The following is a 22196-nucleotide window of genomic DNA, read 5'->3' as shown; positions in this document are numbered from 1 at the left end:
GTTGGCCTGGGTGTGAGCGACATGAAGAAGAGCCGAGGCGGCCGTTGCGTAGTGCTGTTGGTGAATAGCCGCTGCTACGTTTACGGGCGGGGGAGAGAAAGCCGCAGAAGGAGTCAGCAGTGGCGGGGCAGCGCTAGTTCAGAGTCAGTCTCGTAGATTTAGGAGTATTACGTGTATCAACGGACCCCTCACGAAAACAAAAGGGAAAGGAAGGGGGAAAGGTGCAAGAAAGATGGCGGCGGCCGCGGCCTCGCCGGGCTCCGGTTCGTCAACCACCTCAGACTGGATTGTGCTGAGAGACGGCTGCCTGCGCTGCGACGAGGAGGGCCTGCGGAGCCTTTCCTACCACCCGGCCCTCAACGCTATCTTGGCTGTGACCAGCCGTGGCAGCATAAAAGTTATTGACGGCACTTCGGGGGCCATCCTGCAGGCTTCGGCGTTGCATGGTGAGTAGCTGAGTCCCCTGTCCTGCCGTTGACAGTAGCCGTTTCGTTTCTGTCATGCTGTCAACAGAGGACCGGACTCGGGTGCATTAGCTTACGCCTTAGTTGCTCTTAGCAGTTGTGTCAAGGCCTGTTCGGGTTGTTTAGTCGGATGATGTACTCAGCTCCCATCTGCTTTCATAACGGCACTGCCGCCGTGTTGGTACACTGACGAGTTTATGGTCACGACACTAAAGTCTTTAAAAACGACCGCGTTTGTGTTTGTTTGAGGGTAGTTTCAACCTTGGCACGCTAAGCGGAATTAGCACTGCACCGCTAAGCCGGTCAGCTTTTTCCCCGACACTTTGTGGTGTCTTGCCGCTCACTCGCAACGTGTCGTCAGTAGTTTAAGACATATCTTGCACACCTGGACTAGCATAACAACGTAAACATTAAAACTACCGACTGTCTAAAAGTTTTTAAGCTGTACAATGTGAAAGACTGGGTTAGCTAGCGAGTTAGCAAACGGCTCGCGAGCCGCATAACTTTCCAGCTCAGCGGGCGCGCTCTGTCAGATGAGAGCAGTGATGCTGACACTCGGTCCATGCTGCACAAGTAGTGTTTCTGTAGGGACGTGGACTTGGTTATGTCCACCCATTTACTTTTTAATAAGTTCATGTTGACGAAGGGAACATTGCCAAAGGACACAAGACCTCTACTAAGCCTGTCGTGTAAAAGTATACTTAACCGCTTCTCTGCCTCTTCTAGTTCCTGCTTAAATCCATGCCCCAGATAGCAATGGTTTCCCCCAGAAAGCCAATGAAAACAACACAAACACATTAAAATGCAAATTTTAGAGTTGCCCAGTAACATTCTGAGTGCTTACTGCCCACATTTTATCCTGATTTGTTAAGTTGAATTCCTGGTGTGACAAAGGATGTTATGTCTCTTCGTCCTCATCCGGGGGCATCCTGAAGCGAATTGTTGAAGGCCAGAGTTCATATTTTGACCTGATGGTGCTGAGAATCAGCAGGATTCTGTCTCACCAGATGTACTGTGAATTACTTGGTCAATATGGATTTTTTGGGAGGATTTTAAAGACCCACTTAGATGAAAATCCTGTTTTGGGTGTTTTTAACATTATCTTTTGGCATTTTTCTGGACATGTATAGAAAGAAAATTAAGCTCAAAAGTGCATTTTGTGTATTGTTTTTATTCAAATTGCTGTGAATCTGGAGCAGACACAAAAAGGCAGGTGAAAAAGCTTGAAGGTGTGACGCAGAAGCTACTATGGCGGTCCACAAGCTCCCTGCTCCGCTCCATTCTGATGCATCCACTTGTAGACGACTAGATTGATGTACGATTGTTTTCCTCGTTGGAGTTGGCATCTGGTTTAAAACAGTATGGCTGGATAGCTACAGTATTGTTCGCCATTTTTGTCGTTCCGCTAATGTTAGGTTGTGAGCAACTGTAAGGTAATGGGAGAGTGCCAATAGTCCTGTCCACAGCTCAGAGATGAATGTCTAATGATCTACTGCCACTCTGTAGAAACTATGTTCTAGAAAACGACAGGTATTTTTTTAAATTTTGGCTTCAAGCGGTATAATCATAATTAAATGAGCACTGAGAAAACTTCTACAATACATCAAAAGATGATTGGAGTGGAACTTTTTTCAGTAAGGCTGCACGATATGAGGAAAACTTGCGATATGCGACATTAGTGATCAATATTGTGATGACGATATAACCTTTTGATACATAAAAAAATAGGAAAACAAAAGCCAACCAACACATCATTTACATTTCACTGCAGAAGTCATATTAAATAAAAGTCAACCTAACTTTTCTCAGAATGACCATCGTCTTTATAGCAGGTGGGCATCTAACATAAAATGGCTCCTTCTGACTGGTCAACGTCGTGAAGGTGTCCATCTGATTGGTCAAATGTGTAAAGGGCTGTATTAGCTTTGTTAAATGATTCATTCTGCCATGAGATTCTTTTAGCATGTTTGTAAACATTTAATGTAACCATTAATCGTAGTTTCTGCCGTCTTTTGCGACACATGCTGCGCAGGCTGATATCGCAATGATGATACATTTTCGATTGTGTGGACTTAAAATTAGGTCAACACTCAAAACAGAACAAATCAAATAAAGTTGCCTATGAGCTTTGAACTTTGTTTGTGCTGATGTGTCATGTTGGCTTGATCCTACCAAAATAACAGCAGAGTCAATACAGACTAATAATTAAATTACCAACACTGGATAATGCATAAATCCCAGGTGTGAATGTGGTGTGTCTTGTTGTTTGAAATGAAAAATCAATTGAGCCAAGTGTCTTTAGATCATTTATTTCTCCTTAGTAGTGTTTGCTGCCAACAGCTGAGCTGAATGAACAGCCAGCAGTGTTTAAAGATGCTGATTCTCATGAACAAGCCCAGTGTTATTTTATGTGTTGTTAAGGAGCAATGGTGCTCCACAGGGTAACGCTTATTGCTTTTTGTTCTGTCTCTGTACTTAGTTTTTGAATGGTAGGCAGAGAACTTGAAGAATGAAATGCAAGTGGTTGCAAAAAGCAGTTGAAAAATATTGTGGAAAAAAATTAAAAGATGGAGTGGAATGATGTCCTGTTGGCGTCTGATGTTGAGTTTCAGCTGCTCAATAGTCCTGGCTTGTCTTTGTGACATGATCCTTTTCATGGTGCTCCAAATGTTATTCAGTTTGGGAAAGGTCTGGACTGCAGGCAAGCCAGTTCAGCATCTAGACTCTTCTACTAAAAGCATAGTTTCTGACTAACGCTGTGAGGGGTCCAGCATTATTTAGCTGGGAGATGCAAGGCCTTCTCTGTAAAAGACAGTTGTCTAAAGGCCCGTACACACCGGGACGAATATTCGCCAGGCGTTATTCGCCAGCGTTTTTCGCCACGTTTTTTGTGTTCACACCCAGGCGATTTTCGCTGACGATGAGCCGAGCGAACATGCAATTTCATTCCCTGACATTAGATGGCGCTTAATGTAAACAGAAATACTCCTGTACACAAGGTGGCGCTGCGCAACCTCCAGCTTCTTAAAGTCGCTTTTCCCTCAGAAGAAGAGAGCAAGTATTTACGCGCTTGTCAGAATCATACAAAGAAAACATGAATATTTCAAGCACCAGTTGCTCCAACTGGGGATATTTTAGAATGTCCGTCATTATTTCTTCGCTGCTGTGTAGACGCTACTCGGCGTCCATCTTCTTCGCTGGTATGTGTGTTCAGCAAGGCAGTTTTGTGTTTGAGCGCCCCCAAGTTGTGTTTTACTGTAACTTCAGAAGCTCCAGACACGTGTGCAAAAGCGCCATTCTCATTGGTCGAATAAATGTCGACGCGACGCGTCGAGAAAAAAAAAACGAACCTGAGGCGGTTTTTTTTTTTGACGCTTTGACGCGTGGCGTTTTTTCGCGTCGGTGTGCACACTCTCATTGGTGCCCTTTGTTTAGTCACGAGGCGTTAAACATCGGCGAAATTCGTCCCGGTGTGAACGGGCCTTTAGACGGAGCAGATGCTGCTAAAACCTTGATGCATCTTCCGCAGCGGTAACTTTGTCCTTCCATAGGAGTGAGCTGTCCTTTTCACAGGCACTAATCCCCTTTTTACCATAGAGATGCTGCCTTTGGAGTGTTAAATACTCACTGGATGGCCTTTCTTGTCACACATTAGCTGGGATTTCCTGAAATACTTTCACATTTAGGTTTGTTTGACTTCAGAGATTTTTTTCTCAGTTTGCTTTAGCCCATCGTAGGGCAACAGTGCTTCTAGATCATGTTTACAAATGGCTTTTTTTGCACAATAGAGGTGGAACATTCATTCATTTTATTCTTTTAGTTCCTGAATAAATGAACTCGGAGGGTATTCCTGAACTAATGTGCTGATGTGCATTCATTTCACATATGTTCCACAATTTCTACTCTATCTATACATATGAAATGCTGCCTTTTAAAATGTTTTTTGCATAGCTAGTTATGTCATGGACTTGTTGCCAGTTATTCTAATGAGCCACAAACCATCTCCTGATAGAAGTCTTTTAACTGCCACTTGTTTTGTGGGTCTTGTGTTTTTTGTTTCTCCAATGTTAGGAAACTAGATGCTGTTGCAAAAATGAACAAATTAGCGTTTGCTATGCTATTGTTATGCCAGTGGGAAAGAAAATTATATGTGTGGGTGTGTGTGTGTATATATGTATATATGTATGTGTGTGTCAAAATTGAATTAAGGCTTTGAGTGAAAATATTGTGTATATGTGCGTGCGTGCGTACATATGTATATGTGTGTACAAAAATGTGTATGTATATATGTGTGTGTGTGTGTATATATGTATGTGTGTGTGTATATATATCTATATATACATATCTATCTATATCTATCTATATATATATCTATATATATATATATATATATATATATATATATACACACACACACACACATACATATATACACACACATACATATATATACACACACATATATATATATATATACACGCATGCACGCACATATACACAATATTTTCACTCATTCAAAGCCTTAATTCAATTTTGACACACATATAGATAGATAGATATCTGAGGCACGGGGGTGGAAGCATCATGCTCTGGGGGTGTTTTTCTGCACAGGGTACAGGACAACTGCACTGTATTAAGGAGAGGATGAACGGGGCTCTGTATAGTGAGATATTGGACAAAAACCTCCTTAACTGAGTCAGTGCGTTGAAGATGGGTCGTGGCTGGGTCTTTCAGCATGACAATGACCCGAAGCACACAGCCAAGAAAACCAAGGAGTGGCTCCGTAAGAAGCATATCAAGGTTCTGGAGTGGCCTAGCCAGTCTCCAGACCATAATCCAATAGAGAATCTTTGGAAGGAGCTGAAACTCCGTGTTGCTCAGCGACAGCCCCGAACCCTGACAGATCTAGAGAAGATCTGTATGGAGGAGTGGGCCAAAATCCCTGCTGCAGGGTGTGGAAACCTAGTGAAGAACTACAGGAACCGTTTGACCTCTGTAATTGTTAACAAATGCTTCAGTACCAAATATTAAAGTTGTTTAACTCAAGTGATCAGATACTTATTTGTCACAGTAATATACAAATAAATTGATTTAAAAAAATTGTACAACGTGATTTCTGAATGTTTCTTCAGATTCTGTCTCTCACTGTGGAAATGCACATTTGATGAAAATTTTAGACCCCTTCCATGTTTCTAAGTGGGAGAACTTGCTAAATCACAGGGTGATCAAACACTTATTGACCTCACTGTATGTGTGTATACATGTATGTATATGTGTGTATACATGTATGTATATGTGTGTATACATGTATGTTTGTTTGTATACATTAGGGCTGCACGATATGAGGAAAACTCGCGATATGATATGCGATATTGGTGATTAATATTGCGATAACAATATAATTCGCGGTATATAAACAAACAGCAAAACAACCAAAAACATCATTTCCATTTCACTGCAACAGTTTAAAAATTATACTCTAAATGACCCTCGTCGACGTAGGAGGCAAACATCAAACATAAAAGGGCTCATCTGATTGATCAACAACGTAAACGGGTCCTTCCGATTGGTTAAATGCATAAAGGGATTTATTTCATTTGCTCAATATTTCAAGCTGCCATGAGTTTGTTTTAGCACATTTAAGGTAACCATTTATTGCGATTTTCGCCGTCTTTTGCGGTATGCATATTGCACAGCTTAATGTCGCGATAACGATAAATTTGCGGTATATTGTGCAGGCCTAGTATACATGTATGTATGTTTGTAAACATGTATGTATATGTGTGTGTATATGTGTGTGTATGTGTGTGTATACATGTAGGTATATGTAGGTATATGTATATCTGTACATTACCACAGTGAATTTTAAATGAAAAAACTCAGATGCCAGTGAAGTGCAGGCTTGCATAAAAATGTGAAAAACTAGAGCATTTTTAAACACAATCCCTTCATTTCATGGGCTTTCAAGTAATTGGACAATTGACTTCAATGCTATTGCATGGGCAGGTGTGGGCAATTCTCTTTTTATGTTATTATGAGTGAAGCAGATAAAAGGCCTGGAGTTGATTAGAGGACTCTTGTTTGCATTTTGAAGATTTTGCTGTGAACAGACAGCATGCGGTCAAAGGAGCTCTCCATGCAGGTGAAAGGAGCCTTCATTATGCTGAGAAAATAGAAAAAAAAACATGCGAGAAATTGCTACAGTATTAGGAGTGGCAAAATCAACAATGTGGTTAATCCTGAGAAAGAAAGAAACCACGGGTGAACTCAGCAACGCAAAAAGACCTGGACGTCCACGGAAGACTCGTTGGATGATCGCAGAATCAATACCATGGTGAAGAGGAACCCGTTCACAACAGCCTTAAAGACCTGAAACTTAAAAAAAAAAAATTGGACAGAATAATTCAGAGTACTAGCATATTTAACAAAAGTTCTGTTTAATGTAATTAATGTACACGTAAGAAAAGTTAGTCTTACTAGTATTAATTTGAATAAATGTGTGGCTCTGAAAGGTTTGATTAATACCCAAAGCTAAAAAAAAATCCCTTTTTTTTTTCTTTTTGAAACCCCTCAACCTGTCTTCTTCTATCTCCTCCAGCTAAACCTGGTGGGCGTGTCAGATGCCAATACTTTCCCGCTGTGGACAAGGTGCTTTTTGTGGACGACTACGCGGTGGGATGCAGGAAGGACTTGAACGGCATTCTGCTCCTTGACACAGCCCTCCAGCCTCCAGTGAGCAAACCGGAGGACATGGTCCAGCTGGAGCTCCCGGTCACGGAGGTGAGGGAGGACTGAATGTTTTCATTAGGAGCCACTCTGATCTTTGTCAAATTCTGACTTTGTCATATCAAAGCCAGAATTTCTTTGTTTCTTAAAAAGAAAACAGTTTATTTTAGACCTTGTCGAAGTTTTCCGTGAAATCAAAGATCAATCTATACGAAGTAATTAAAACTCTTGAACATGAGAGATGAGAGCAAAAAGGAATCTGAAGCTAAACAATCAAAATAAAAGGTTTGAAATTCTTTTACATAGCTGTGCTGACAGACTTTTATTTCTTGTTGAAGTCCTTGCAAATCAAGAGAGTGAGCAGTAATTTAGAAAAACTAATATCCTAATTATTTGGAATAAAAAATAGTTGTCATATAATCCAAAATTAAAAAAAATATTCTTGTACAGACTGTACTTTAATGTTTCCAAATGAGATGAATCTCTTTTACTGTAAGTCTGGAAAAACTCAGTTTAAAACCTGTGATTACTGATTCTTAGGCCTGCACAATAAATCGCAAGTTATCGTTATCGCAGTATCAAGCTGCGTAATGTGCAAATTGCTAACGGCGGTAAAAATTGCAATAAATGGTTACTTTAAATGTGCCAAAACCATTTTATGGCAGCTTGAAGTATTTAACAAATCAAATAAATCCATTTATGCATTTGACCAATCGGATGGAGCCCTTTAATGCTAGATGTTCATCTCTTATGTAGACGAGGGTCATTTGGAGTGTAATTTAAGTTATGTCGAGCTCTATTTAAAGTGTTGCAGTGAAATGGAATTGATGTTTTGTGGTTGTTTTCCTATTTGTTCATGTATCTCAAGTCATATCGTCATCACGATATTGATCATTAAAATCACATATCGCAGGTTTTCCTCATATCGTGCAGCCCTACTGATATTAATGCTAAAGACGAGGAGACACTTAATGAGGTTTGCACCTATAACTTTGCCATTCAAACTTTGATTTACTGTGTAATCAGGTAATCAGAGGAAACTTATTAAGTAACTGTTAGATATTGATAATGTTTCTATTTAGGATCTTCAAATGTTGCTTGACATGAAGCTACTTTTGTTTGGTCCTTCAGGCTCAACAGATGCTGTCAGCCTGTCAAGAGAAGATTGATGTGTCCAACACTGAGGGTTATGAACTCTTCATCACACAGCTCAGAGAAGGCCTGAAGAACACCTCTCACGAGACGGCAGCAAATCACAAAGTTGCCAAGGTGAGTGACGCAGCTGCTTAAAAATAAACAACCAAATAAAACTAGAACATGTCATATAAAAAATAAGCTACTTTTTTATGTTGTATTCAAGTTAGTGTACACTCAAATTAGAGTTCAGGCTCCTGAACAAATTAAGAGGGAATGTTGCAGCCAAGCTTTGCAAATTTGCTTGATTCATTCTCATTGTGAGGTTCAGAAATAAAAAAAATGCACAAATTTTCTTCTTCAAAAGTGTTGAATATTTCAGCAATAATCCTGGAGGGTATTCCAGAAAGCAGGTTATGCTAGTTACCACGGTAAGTTTGAGGCTAAGGAAGCGGATAACCTCAGCTTTCAGTTCCAAAAGCAGAGGTATGTTTAAGGGTATGCTTAGTTCCCATAGCAACTCATGATCTGAATATAACCTGGTCAGGAGCAGGTTTAGTTGAAGGTTAGTTTGTTTACAGAGAGGTGAAGCAGCATGGCGTGTCCATTTGAAGATGATTTAGTGGATGAAGAAGCTCAGATAATACTTTTTCCATCGTGAGAGGGTGATAAGACCACGTATCCATGTTGTAAAGATAAACTTTTTTACATTGCTCTAACTTAATTATTCGCTTCAGTTAAGATAAATAATTATTTTGAGTTCAGTCAACTTGTAAATAACACGTAGTTATCAGACATTTATTTTACTTTTATTCAAATGAATTCAATTAAGTAGGTGTAACTTTGGTGCTGTTGTTAGATCGGCACCGCAAGGAATTGTGGGATACAATTCGCTTTGCCTGTCTGTAGGATTTGGGTTTAAATGTATGTTTTTGTCTAAACATATTTAGTTGTGTAGCTGTTTTACTGTGTTTTGCCTAGTCATTTGTCCTGTTATGTTTACTTCTTTCTGCACCATGAGTGAGAGGGAGGGAGAGGATGATGAGTTTATTTAGCACCCCTAATGCAACAGTAAGGCATAGGAACTGAAGTTACAGTCAGTCATGATAATTAAATGCATGGTGTGTATTGTAAGTCCGCACTGTATCATTTATTTTATTGTTATAAAAGTGAGAAAATCTGCAGCCTCTAAAGGCCCGTACACACCGGGACGAATTTCGCGCGCGATTTTCGCCGATGTTTAACGCCTCGTGACTAAACAAAGGGCACCAATGTGAGTGTGCACACCGACGCGAAAAATGCCACGCGTCAAAGCGTCAAAAAAAACACGCCTCTGGTTCGTTTTTTTTTTTTTTTTTTTGACGCGTCGCGTCGAAATCTATTTGACCAATGAGAATGGCGCTTTTGCACACGTGTCTGGAGCTTCTGAAGTTAAAGTAAAACACAACTTGGGGGCGCTCAAACACAAAACTGCCTTTCTGAGCACACATACCAGGGAAGAAGATAGACGCCGAGTTGCATCTACACAGCCACGAAGAAATAATGACGAACATTCTAAAATATCCCCGAACCAAGCACCAGTTGGAGCAACTGGTGCTTGAAATATTCATGTTTTCTTTGTATGATTCTGACAAGCGCGTAAATACTTGCTCTCTTCTTCTGAGGGAAAAGCGACTTTAAGAAGCTGGAGGTTGCGCAGCGCCACCTTGTGTACAGGAGTATTTCTGTTTAAATTAAGCGCCATCTAATGTCAGGGAATGAATTTGCATGTTCACTCGGCTCATCGTCAGCGAAAATCGCCTGGGTGTGAACACAAAAAACGTGGCGAAAAACGCTGGCGAATAACGCCTGGCGAATATTCGTCCCGGTGTGTACGGGCCTTAAGTTAGACATATGAGAGTTCAAGAAGTACAGTAAATTAATATGGAAAAACATTTAATTGAATTGGAGTAATATGACATTTAGTTAGATAAATATGTAAATTTGATTTGTATAAACAACTATTGAATTGGATGTACATTGGAAATTAGGTTGATTAAATTTAACTCAATTACCGGTACTTGTTACAAACTGAATCAATTCATTTAAGTTTTATAAGTTGTGTATATATACATCACAATGTAATTGGAAATAAGATCAGAAGCTCCTGTGTTAACTTTGTCTGTTATTCTACTACAAGCAGAAACTCTTTCTTTTGCTGATGATGCAGCCGTATTACTTTTTTGATGGACGTATAATCTTCATACGCCGTGATTAAAATCTCAGACTCCGTCTCACTAAAGTTGAGCCCTCTCTTTTTTTCTCCACGCGTTGAGAATGCCTTTATGTACTTGCCGTGCACACGCATTAACCCAGGGTTACAGAGTAAAGCGTAATCATGTTAAGTCATACCCGGTCTTTTGGAACCGACATACCCAGAGTAAGCAAGTTCAGGTTGATTTCAGCCAGAGTTCAGGGTTAAAATCAGGGTAGCTTAAACATGCTTTCTGGAAAAAACCCCAGGAGAAGTAGCAGCTGTTGTGCATCATTATTGAACCTTTTTTAAACTATTTTAAAGTCTTTCATTCTGGTACATAGGGGAAATATTAAGAGAAACTCTGCAGTCCTCTATAAACTAATAATTATCTGAAGTTTTATAGGTCATTGTATGAATGTATAACTGATGATTGTAATGTTTTTGTGTATTATTCTTATTTGATTGCTTGAAATAAACCATTTCAAATCAAATCAAATCAAAAATCAAATCAAACTGGAGCATCTTTTCTCTTGATGAAGCTCAGACAGACACTCCCTTGACAGTGATTACAGTCATTACATTGAGTTGGTTTTAAATCATCTGAGCATTCCTTCTCTTTCTCTGGACTTCACGTAAACTCTCACACACTGCTTGTAATCTGTTTTTATGATTTAGCATTTCTTAAAACATGAAAACAAATATCATCTGGTCTTATATTGTCTAACAACTATGTTGAAACTATCTGGTTTTGTAACTAACAAAAAATGGGTTACTCTCATACGTTTTTCTGTTTAACAACATCCGGACTGTTGCAAAGATGAATGTGCGTAAAATAGGAAAGACTTTTGGCTGATCATCACTAGCTCCGTGGAGAAAGTGTGTGTTAGCCTGGGGGCGGTGCTGGCAGCATAGACTCTTCCTGGAAGGGGCTGTTCTTCTCTGGTCTATGTCAAAATGTGAGGACCCACTCGTTTATGTGGATTGGGAGGGGCCGATGCTCAGAGCAGGTTTATAGAGGAATACTCAAAAATGTGAGAATGGATCAAAATACCACTTTTCGTGTGGTTTCTTTTCGTGTGGAATCAACACTATAATGCATTTAAAAGGTCCAAAAAATGATTTTACGTGGTATTTTAAACTAAAATACTTTTTTGGGGTAAAACAGGCATACAATTTGTGCATTTGCAGCCTGCACCAAGTAATGTGGTCTTCAGCTTAAGTTTATCAATTTTTTTTTAAAGGTGTTGAACAATACTTTTCACCATAACCTGTAGTTTAAGTTCGACCCATTATTTAAGGATTAGTAGTATTCTGACCAGTTTCAGAGTGCACTGTGGCCGATAACAGACAGGCACTTTTTTTTTAGCAGAATTAGGCACCAGAAGAAATGAGAAACATGTGAGACGACTTTTAAATTTTTAACTTTCTTAATTTAATTGAAGAAAAGAATATGTTTACAAGAAGCAAACAGACAGAAAACAGAACCGCCATCAGCTTCAGCTCTGGTTGTGGTGCTTTGAAACTTAAAAAGGAGACTGCTTAGAAGGAACGCACATGAAACTGTTTCCAGAAAACACTAATGTCTGAAAGAATGTTATTCCACAGAAGAAACTATAAACAATCCTCCATAGAACATAGTGCATTATTTTGTTTACAGTCAACAAAAGGTTCACATCAACAGCAGACTTACTGCATACAGCAGAGCAGAAAATGAGAATCTGGCTGATCCAAAGCGACCATCTCTGAACCTGAAACTGAATGTATTTTTGGAGAAAAATGAAACCTGTTGGTACTAATGAGATTTATCAAAAAACAAAGGGTGAACACATGCACTGTAGTCAGGAACAATAATCATTATGATCATTTAAATTCAGAGCCTCATCTCTCATCTCTAAAAAACCCACTCCAATGAAAATAGTGTTTTAACATGTTCTTGCTGCATTTTTCTCATGACGGAAGACATGGATAAAGGATTTAAAGTATGAGTATTCCTTTATCCAAGTCATTGTGAATCAGAAGTAGGGCTGGGCAATATAGAATTTTTTAAAAATTACGATATAGTTATTTTCACATCAGGCGGTTACGATATATATCACTATATAATCCAAATAACTATTTTTGTCAAATTTTACACACTCTGCTCATAAGAAAATAGTGTAAATATCAGCAGGTTGTATAAATTTAAGTATTTATTTCTTATCTGACTCTTCAGTCTTACAAATCGCTGCATGTTCTGCGGTTTCACCAGTTGATACTAAACACCACACAGGTGAAGTAACCTGGGTGGTGGGGGTGGACAGTGTCTCGCGTGCAGACTGTAGAGGAGGAGAGGACAAAATAAATTCACCAAAAGGAAAGCTAATTCATAGGACTACGTTTACGCAGACGTTTACTCGCCATGTGGCGACTAACACTCTAATTTTAACTCCCTAAAATGATAGCGGATGGTAGGTGTTGATTAAGGACCCTTTATAATAAGTGTATTGTTTTATAATAAGCGTATCGTTTTATCGCCCAGTCCTAGTCAGAAGCAATGGAAAAAAAATGCAGTTTATAACCGTTAGTAGTTGTTGCGTAAAATCTGCAATCGGCAGGCGACGTGCTCCGCTCCATTCTGATGCATTTACTGGTAGACGACTAGATTCATGTAAGATTGTTTTCATCGTCTGAGCTGGAATCTGGATCTAAACGTCTGGATATGTCAATTGTTGTTGCAGTAGTATTGTTGAATTAGTGGTGTGACGATCTGTAAGGTAGCAGGAGAGCGTGTAAACAAAGGGATGATGGGAAATGAAGAGAGGCTCACTCCATGCCAACTGTCCGTCTTGTTAAAAAATATATTTTCAAATAGATTCTAATAATTTGTGAAAGTTTTGAACTATTGATAGGTAATGATAGATAATATAAATAGAAGTCAGTTTTGCATTCTGTTTATTTTTAGTAATCTAACGAATGAGTGCTTTCTGCTTTCTCTATTGCTGCGTTGCCGCATCAACTGCTGCAGCAATGCTGAGAAAACAGCAGCTTCCAGGCAGGACAAAGTCAAACACACCTGTTGGATAAATGCAGCTTTAGGCCACTAAGGTGTCAGCAGTTAAGGGGCTCCTGCTGCTGGCGGCACCGCACAGCAGCGACACCGTGTTGCTGCACTCCTGACCTCTGCTGCAGAAGCTTTCACCCTGCTCTGATCGTGAACAGCACGATTTCTGTCCCCCGCTGTCATACAGCACATCACAGCCCACATACACATCGCACATAGAAAACGACAACATTTAGATGAACAAACGATGAGGCTGGGTGTTTAATGGGGTCTTTAGTGCACCGCACAGGTGCAGTATTCTAGGGGCTCTTCCTTCTGAAGCTATCAAATGTGTATGTTAGAGTTTCACACTTTTCCATTGTTTATGTTTCACGAAAAAAAATGACTGACCAAGTAGTCTTTTCATGGTTTCTATTATAGTTTAGTATTGTCTCATTTCCATGGAGTTGCTGTGTGTAGAATGAGCAACCATGACCTATTAAAATAGGAAGATTTTCAGTTTGCATTAATATGGTATGCATTTAACAATCTATACTGTTATAAACAGAAGAAAAGGAGCGTTTTTGTATTAAAAAGGGGGGGGGGGTTGCTGCCTTACGATGTGTTGCGTGAAATCCGAGGGGAAGGACTCTATGCTATCGTGTCAAATTGATTTTAATAATGTGAGAAGATGTGTTTCTGCACAAATGGTGTAAGAAATGTGATAATGGATAGACAAAGACAGACAAAAAACGATTGTAGAAAAAGCCACATCAGGCCCTGAGTGGAGAAACAAAGACTTTAGAGTGACTGAATGAAACTTCTATCTTAAAGTACAGCTACAGTTTTGGTGCTGAACAATTTCCTCTCCTTAGCTTGATTACATTGTGTAAATAAGAAAATACGAATACTTCCTTTGTCATGCTTTGCATAGCCACACTAAAAAAAGATCCCCCTCTGTGTATCCAGCTCCTATTGATTTTTTTTGCTCTCAATATGCTCACTTTTACTTTCTTTGTCTTTCTGCGGTTCTCTTAGTGGGCGACAGTGACGTTCCACCTCCCCCATCACTTGCTAAAGCTAATGGCGGGTGCCATTGTTGGCGAGCTCAAGAAAATCAACCAGAACGTGGCGGCGGTGTCCGTGGCCTCGTCCATTATGGACAGGCTTTCCTACCTGTTGTCCAGCGCCAGGCCAGAGCTGGGGTTGGGCCCTGGACGCTCTGTGGACAGGTGAGATCAAACCTGTTTTTGGCAAGATGAAAGGAGCAGAAACGTTACTACCTTAACATGAAATTAAATATTTTTTTTAGGCTGGATTCTGGCTGTACCTTAATTTTTAATGTGAATTGATTTTTCAAATCTGATGTTTCAGGTGTAATTAAAAGATAATTCATTTGTCTCTCATTTCTTGTCAAATTTCATTAAAATATTATAACTCTTTTGTTTTCTTCACAGATCCTTGATGTACAGTGAGGCCAACAGGCGGGAGACGTTCACATCATGGCCACATGCCGGGTACAGGTGGGCTCAGCCTGATCCAATGGCTCAGGCGGGGTTTTACCACCAGGTATGTTTCTAGAAACAGCTGGAAAAACTGTAGTAGTGCAATTTTCTTCTGTTTGTTAACAGTTAGCCTGTAAAATTTGCATGTTGGCAAACAAATTTTTGCTAATTTGGACTTCAACAAGTTTGCGTTAACAGAAGAAAATGTGGCCTCGTTTTGAAGAGTTGTAGCTTTGCTCAGTAAACATTTGTAAAGTTAGTTTTGCACAGAAAATAGAGCTGGATTTAAAGGTCAACTCCAGCTTTTTGGTAGTTTTTTTTGCTGTTTAAGTTCACATTGAACTGAATAGAAATTGTCTTCCACAGCCAGCGTCAACGGGGGATGACAGAGCCATGTGTTTCACCTGCAGTGTGTGTTTGGTCTGCTGGGAGCCCACAGATGAGCCCTGGTGGGTGGAGTCTTGATCTGGCTTCCTGGAGTTTCGGCTTCTCTTTGTGACACGTCAAACGTTTTCCCTTTCCTCCTCCAGGTCCGAACACGAGAGGCATTCTCCCAACTGTCCCTTTGTAAAGGGAGAGCACACCCAGAATGTGCCTCTGTCAGTGACCCTGGCAACCAGCCCGGCGCAGTTTCCCAACAGTTCTGACAGCTCGGACAAGATTGCTTGCTATGGCTTCGGCAGTTGTCCACAATTCCTGGCTGCTGCCACTAAGCGGGGCAAGATCTGCATTTGGGATGTCTCCAAATTGATGAAGGTCAAAACACCATGCTACTCATTTGTTAGGCTTCCTCACCTGTCATGTTTAATCGGATGAGCTGTCAAAATCCACGTTAACCCTTTCAGATCTCTCTAACCGTGTGCCTAACAGGTGTATTTAAAGTTCGATGTCAACCCCTATGACCCGGTCATATTGAGGCAGTTGATCCTGTGCAGCATTGAGCAGGGTTTGACGTTGACGGAGTCACAGAGACCAACACTGAACTGGTTAGAGGAGTCATCTTCCTGCTCTGACCTGCCCAAGCTCGAGGGGGACAGGTACGTCGCATGAAGTCTTAACATTCAGGCTCAAAGAATCTTTGATTAAAAACATTAAACAAAAGCAGCTCACCTTATCAGCAAATGTTTAACTTTTCACAGGTTCTCACCCACAAATAAAATGAATTAAAACAGTCATTTGGAAGGCTGTAAGTACAGAGAAAACCCCATCAAACATGTTTAGTTTTCTTTAACTGAACCAAACATCTGCTGGTTCAGCCTTTAACAGAAAATTGCAGTCAACTTCAAACTATAGCTGTTAAACTGTTGAAATGTATATAGCAGATACAACTGAGAAGAAAAGGAGTTGCTAAGAACAGGAACACCATCAATGGCAGTTGAAAATGACCACGCTATGACCATGTGTGACATCCAGGTATAGACAGACAAAAGGGTTATGGCTAAAAAAGAACTAGAAGACAGCCATAGTGATAGATGTAGCAATCTAAAGTGAAGGCAGCATCAGGGAAAAGGTAAGATCCAGAAATACAGAGGTGCTGAAAGAAGAATGGGGGGAAAAATGTGGAAGGTAACAACTCTCCTTGTGGTTGTTGGAATAGTTAGAGCTGTAACCCCCCAATTTGCAAAGTGTCTCTAGCAGATTCCAGGAACAACATCTCAGATTTCTGTCCAGAAGAGTTCAGTCCTAGAAACGGCAGAAGTCCTAGTGTCAACTGCCCCCTCACTTTACTAACAAGTGCTTCATGAAGGGCTCCATACCTGCGTCATAAGTGCACATTATCCTTGCAAATACTTCACAAAAATGTACCACAAGCACGGCAATGGTACATTCCATTTTCATTATACCCCTTGAGTTGGCTGACGAGTCTCAAGGGAAATGCGAGATCGATCTGATCCTCTCTAGGACCCTCTATGACCTGGACAACTTGCAGCACCCGTATGGGTCAACCCTGCAAATGGGTCCATGTGACGAAGGCCCTAGTTGGAGCGGTGCCTGAGCCTATCCTGCGTGCTTAATGGCAAGGCAGGGTCCACCCTGGACAGGTCCCCAGTTCATTGCACACCCCTCCCCCCTGCCTGCACACACTCATTTCAATTTAAGCATCTTTTTTTACTATAATAAAAAGCCAGAGTGCCCTTACAAATCACACACACTCGATTTGTTTATAATTTAATTGCACTGATTAAAAAACAACTGGTGATTAAAAAGAAACTTTGTGTTTGACTAACTTATTAGACATTTTTTAAAATGCCTTCTTATTTTTCAGTGACGATCAGCTGGAGGATTCAGACGGTGAGGAGCATTCCCGATTAGAATCCGGTACAGGTGATTCATCATTCAACATCTTGTGCAGAATCTTTTTTTCCCTTCCCTGTTTTATATGTTTCTTTTTTTAAACAGTGCAAGTGTCTCATTTTGTTCTATCTACTCCAGGCCAGCCTTCCCAGTGGGAGAGTACAGATGTGAGTCTGGGGGTGACGGCACTGAGCGTGCTCCAGCAGCCAGAAAAACTCCAGTGGGAGGTGGTGGCGAGTGTGTTGGAGGACACGGTGAAGGACCTGGAGGAGCTGGGTGCAAACCCGTCAGTAAACCAAACCAAGGCCCACAGCCATGCTAAAACAAAAGACAAGGTCCCTGACCACCATAACATTCCCTTTCCCTGCCTGCTGGCTGGAGGCCTCCTTAGTTATTGCTCTGCTTCCAGCAGCCCTGTGGCTGGTGGTTCAGCCACAGCACCAACATCAATGCGGAGGACCTCAGGAGGTCCACTCAGAACTCAGGGCCCCGAGCCTTTCCTCGGACCTCTGCAGGAGCAGGCTCCCATGGAGATTGAATCATGTAACCTTCAGACTGCAGCCCAGGAGCAGGGCTTCTCTAACCCGACCGGGCCTCAGGCTGCGAACCCTTCCTCCTTGGCCCCTGTGCGCAGGACTATGCCTGTGCTGCTGCTGTACAGCATCAGAGAGGTAGATGACAAATCCTCAGGACAGATGTTCACTCAGATGAACAGCCTGATGAGCAAAGGGCTGCACGAGGAGGGCTTCACTGTGCCTCAGATCATCGAGATGGAATTCGACACGCACGAGCAGCTGCTTCTTCAGGATCCTCCCATCACCTACATTCAACAGTTTGCTGATACGGCGACTAATCTGGGGGGGTTGGACGGTCATGTGAACAAATGGAACACACTGGGGACAGCAGCGGTTAACAGCCCGCCTCGACCTGGAGCGCTGGTGCAATGCCTAAGACTACCCAAACAGCTGGAAGATCAGAATCTTTTTGTGGACTCCATCACGCCGTGCTGGGACGGACTTCACGTTCTGGTTGGGCTGCAGCCCTGTTGCTCCGAGTCTCTTAGTGCTACAAACCAGGTCGAGGCTCTCAACAATCTAAACCGCTTACACTCGGCTCTATGCAGCCAGCGCAAGGGAGACTCCCTTCAATCAGTGGCTAATGGCGTAGAGGGCCGACACACCGGGGCGTCACCGCCTCAGACTCCTCTCATCTTACCCCCAGGAGACAAGCAGCAGCAGCAGCAGCACCAGCAACAACACAAGTCTCAGAGCAGTGAAAGCGGAGGAGGTTACCTTGCACTCTACAAGCTCAACTACTCAACCCGCATTGTCACTTTGAAGGAGGAGCCCATCAAGGTGCAGCAGATCAGGGACCCATCTGATGCCATAACCTCTCTGATACTGCTGCCCCCAGATGTGCTGGACAGCAGGGAGGACGACAGTGAGGAGACTCCAGAGGAACCTCCCCCCTCAGTCCAAAAAAACGGTTTGTCTGGGCTCGAAACTGCTCCGGCGGGCTCTGCTGGGTCTGGAACTGCAGCTCCATGTGGAGCAACCACACCCATCAGCAGTGCTTCCGTCACCAGTCCCTCCACCTCTGCCCCCGGCCACAAAGACTGCAAGCGAGCAGAGGTGGCTGGCCTGGGCCACCTGGTGGTCACCACACAGGCCGGGTATATTATGATACTGGACCTGTCCACATTGGAGGTACTCGCCAAGGTGGAACCGCATAAAAAGGAGGGGGCACCTGAGGAAACGGACCCCTTTGTCTCAGTTACATATTGCTCTGGGACTGACCGCCTTTGTGCCTGCACTAAAGGTAATCATTGCATTCCTTTCTGCCGTGTTACTGACATTATGTTCACAGCTGAAAATGTGGATGGCGACTGTTGCACTTCATCTACATTAAGTCTTAAAAGAAATTTGAACTTTTCAAGACATTATTAAACTACTTTAAAAGTTAGTGTTTTTTTCCAGAAAACTCATTCAAGCAGCTTAGGAAAGACAAAGTTTGACAGAAGTTTCAATGTAATAAGGGCATTCAAATATGCTCTGAACATGGAGTCCTGTTAATTGCTGTGTAGTTTCTTTGAATGTTTTTTCAGAATATGTCCTGGTTGTTCAGTCTGTCTGCGCTTAGTTTATTACAGCTAACAGTTATTTTGTCGTTGAGAAATTGATGAATTAACTTTTCACTTAGTCAGTTATTAACAAATATTCCAAAAGCAACGATTGCTGTTTTACTCCGACCACACTCATGTATGTGATGCTGCTGAAAATATATTTGGTTGAATCATTTGGTTTAGTTTGTAGATAAATCACGGTGGAGGCCCTGGTTCAGATCTCAACTAGGACCTTTGTGTGGAGTTTGCATGTCCTTCCCTTGCACATCTGGGTTTTCTCCAGGCACTCTGGTTTCCTCCCACAGCCCAAAGACATGCTTCATAGGTTATGTGGTGAATCTAAATTGCCGCTAGGTGTGCATGTGAGTGTGGGACCCTGCAACAGCCTGGCGACCTGTTCAGGGTGTTCTCTGCCTTCGCCCAACAGTAGCCGGGGCAGCCTCAGGCAGCTACACAACCCCTAAGGGGATACAGCTGTTAAAGACGATAGATGAAGTCTAGGAATGTGATCATTGGAAAATCCTGATCCGACATGTTTTAATCCATAATCTATGTTGTACTTAATGCCCTGTCTTTCAACTTTCTTTGTAACCTTCTCGAATGCTGCAGTCCTCAGTTGTATTTGTGGTTGCCTTGGATACAGCACCACAACCCAGACGCATTGATTTCTTGTCTCCCTTTTCATGTGTTTCTTAACACATGTGCAGTTGACAAGTTTTAATGTCATTTCCTTGTGAGGGAGAAGGCTTTTCTCCCTGAATGTGTCTTTTACAGCTAATAGCACACTAATTAGCAATCAGCAATAGTCAGGCCCTTTTGTTATGTTTTACTAACTTTTCATTTTTTTTATTAGTTAAAATACTTGACGTTTAGAAGAAATACAAAAAAGTAATTATCAGCAGGATGCACGAGCATCTGGATTTTGTCGCTGTCAAAACAAAAAAATGTTAATCTTAAATGGCTTAAGCCTGTTCTTCTGGCCTGGTAACCAACTAAGGACTATTACTAACGGGCAAATAATAATATAGAAAAATGACCATTACATAAATCTTTTCCTAAACCTAATTTGACGGGTTTTTTTTTTAGCACAAAAATGTTTACAAATCACATCGATGTTATTTTATGTGCATATGTCTTTACCAGTTGGTAAAGGGATTAAAAAGGACATTTCAAAGAAATATCCAAAACTTCGAAAAGTAAAAGGATCCCTATGGAAGTGAATAGAAAAGGCTTCTTTAGAAAACCAGCCTGAAGTGATCATTTTACAAACTGCAGCATTTGGTGTATTTATTTTAAGTTAAAAATTAAATGTAGGGCTTGACACTTAAATTACTTCTTCTTCCAAAAATAACCACACAAAAAAATATATTCATTTAACAAGTGTTGATGGTAACAAATTAATTATACCACACCAACATTTTTGGGTACCACCATAAAAATATGATAGCATTTCAGCAGGAAACCTTATGACAAAGTTAAAAGGAAATACATTTAATATTGTTATAGTTCTGCAGGACAAAAGAAATGTTAAACTCTGAATATCAGAGAAGTTTATTGATCTTTTGTTCTTTAGTATTGGTAACAACCTGCAGCCCAAACAGTGCTGATACATGACTGTAGATCCCTGATAAACTTTAAAAAGTTTGGGTTTCACACTGTCGTTACCTGAAAGAAAAATATTCCAGTTCTTTTTAAAAAATTTTTTACCCACGCTGGTTCTCTTCATGTGGTCCGGGGAGCTAATGTGAAGTCCTGAGGGTTGATGGGTAATCAGCATATCTTTGTACGAGGTTCATTTCTGTGTCTGCTCTCTTCTGAAGGTGGAGAACTTCATTTCCTTCAAATTGGAGGTGTGTGTGACGATGTAGATGATGGAGACATGTTTATCGATGGCCCCCTTTTTAAAGGGGCTGAACTGCTTTCTGATGGGGCCAAGCCCTCCTCCAACCCCTCCAGCCCTGGAGTCTCAGGTGAGCCTGATGCTTCCATCATCTGAGGTTGGTGCTGTTCTCAGTTCTCACCTTCATGTACATAAATGTTTCTGGCTGGCCCCGCTGCAGGAGTGGAGCTTCTCGTGGACCAATCGCTGACCACAGAGAGTCTCATGTCTTTGGTTGAGTTGACACGCTTTGAAACGCTGACCCCCCGCTTCTCAGCCACTGTGCCGCCGTGCTGGGTGGAGGTGCAGCAGGAGCAGCAGCAGCGGCGGCACCCACAGCATCTCCACCAGCAGCATCATGGGGATGCAGCTCAGCACACCAGAACCTGGAAGCTGCAGAGTGAAAGGTAGCTTCTACCTCCTTTATTATGAGTAAGGATTGGCATGTTCAAGTTCTTTGTGGAGGCATAATAGTTTTAAATGGCACATATGGGTTTCTTTCTGTCTTTTTTTTAGATAGTGTATCATTTACAATGAAATTACCTGATAAACTGCATGGTTGTGTAGTGTTGAGTGAAACAGACATTTTCTATTGTTAAACTTGTTAATCTACTTATTCTTCTGATTATTTTGCTGTGATGCAATGGCTGTTATCTGAGACAACTGAGCTTTATTCTGAAATTTGTGGAAAGCGGTATTCATCAGCAGAAATGATTGATTACTAGATTTGAAACAGCCAAAGCTAAAGGAAAAAAAAATGAGAAACTGCTTCTAAAAAAGGATTAGGTTGTAAGAGTTCAATCTTACTTAATTCCA

The 22196-nt window shown here is 41.3% G+C and overlaps 1 protein-coding gene across 8 annotated transcripts in view; it reads left to right on the top strand.

The window, feature by feature from the left end:
• The first annotated feature begins 18 nt into the window (after positions 1 to 18).
• birc6 (baculoviral IAP repeat containing 6) overlaps positions 19 to 22196 on the top strand; it is a 103849-nt gene continuing 81671 nt past the window's right edge. For 6 of the 8 annotated variants that reach the window (XM_078931717.1, XM_023963258.2, XM_023963262.2 and 3 more), the window contains exons 1-12: positions 19 to 446; positions 7063 to 7244; positions 8322 to 8459; positions 14618 to 14811; positions 15037 to 15148; positions 15451 to 15533; positions 15615 to 15840; positions 15955 to 16121; positions 17351 to 17409; positions 17518 to 19197; positions 21322 to 21471; positions 21562 to 21787. In XM_078931717.1, the coding sequence (XP_078787843.1) occupies positions 233 to 446; positions 7063 to 7244; positions 8322 to 8459; positions 14618 to 14811; positions 15037 to 15148; positions 15451 to 15533; positions 15615 to 15840; positions 15955 to 16121; positions 17351 to 17409; positions 17518 to 19197; positions 21322 to 21471; positions 21562 to 21787 (3431 nt within the window). In that variant the 5' untranslated portion in view covers positions 19 to 232. The remainder of the gene's footprint in view (positions 447 to 7062; positions 7245 to 8321; positions 8460 to 14617; positions 14812 to 15036; positions 15149 to 15450; positions 15534 to 15614; positions 15841 to 15954; positions 16122 to 17350; positions 17410 to 17517; positions 19198 to 21321; positions 21472 to 21561; positions 21788 to 22196) is intronic. The other 2 variants (XM_078931716.1, XM_023963259.2) reach the window with 1 other exon arrangement.

Source organism: Oryzias latipes, chromosome 15 (assembly GCF_053564925.1).
Source record: "Oryzias latipes strain Hd-rR chromosome 15, Olatipes_Hd-rR_3.1".
Lineage (NCBI taxonomy): Eukaryota > Metazoa > Chordata > Actinopteri > Beloniformes > Adrianichthyidae > Oryzias > Oryzias latipes.
The sequence above is the reverse complement of the archived record's forward strand: the minus strand, read 5'-3'. Positions and strand labels throughout refer to the sequence as shown.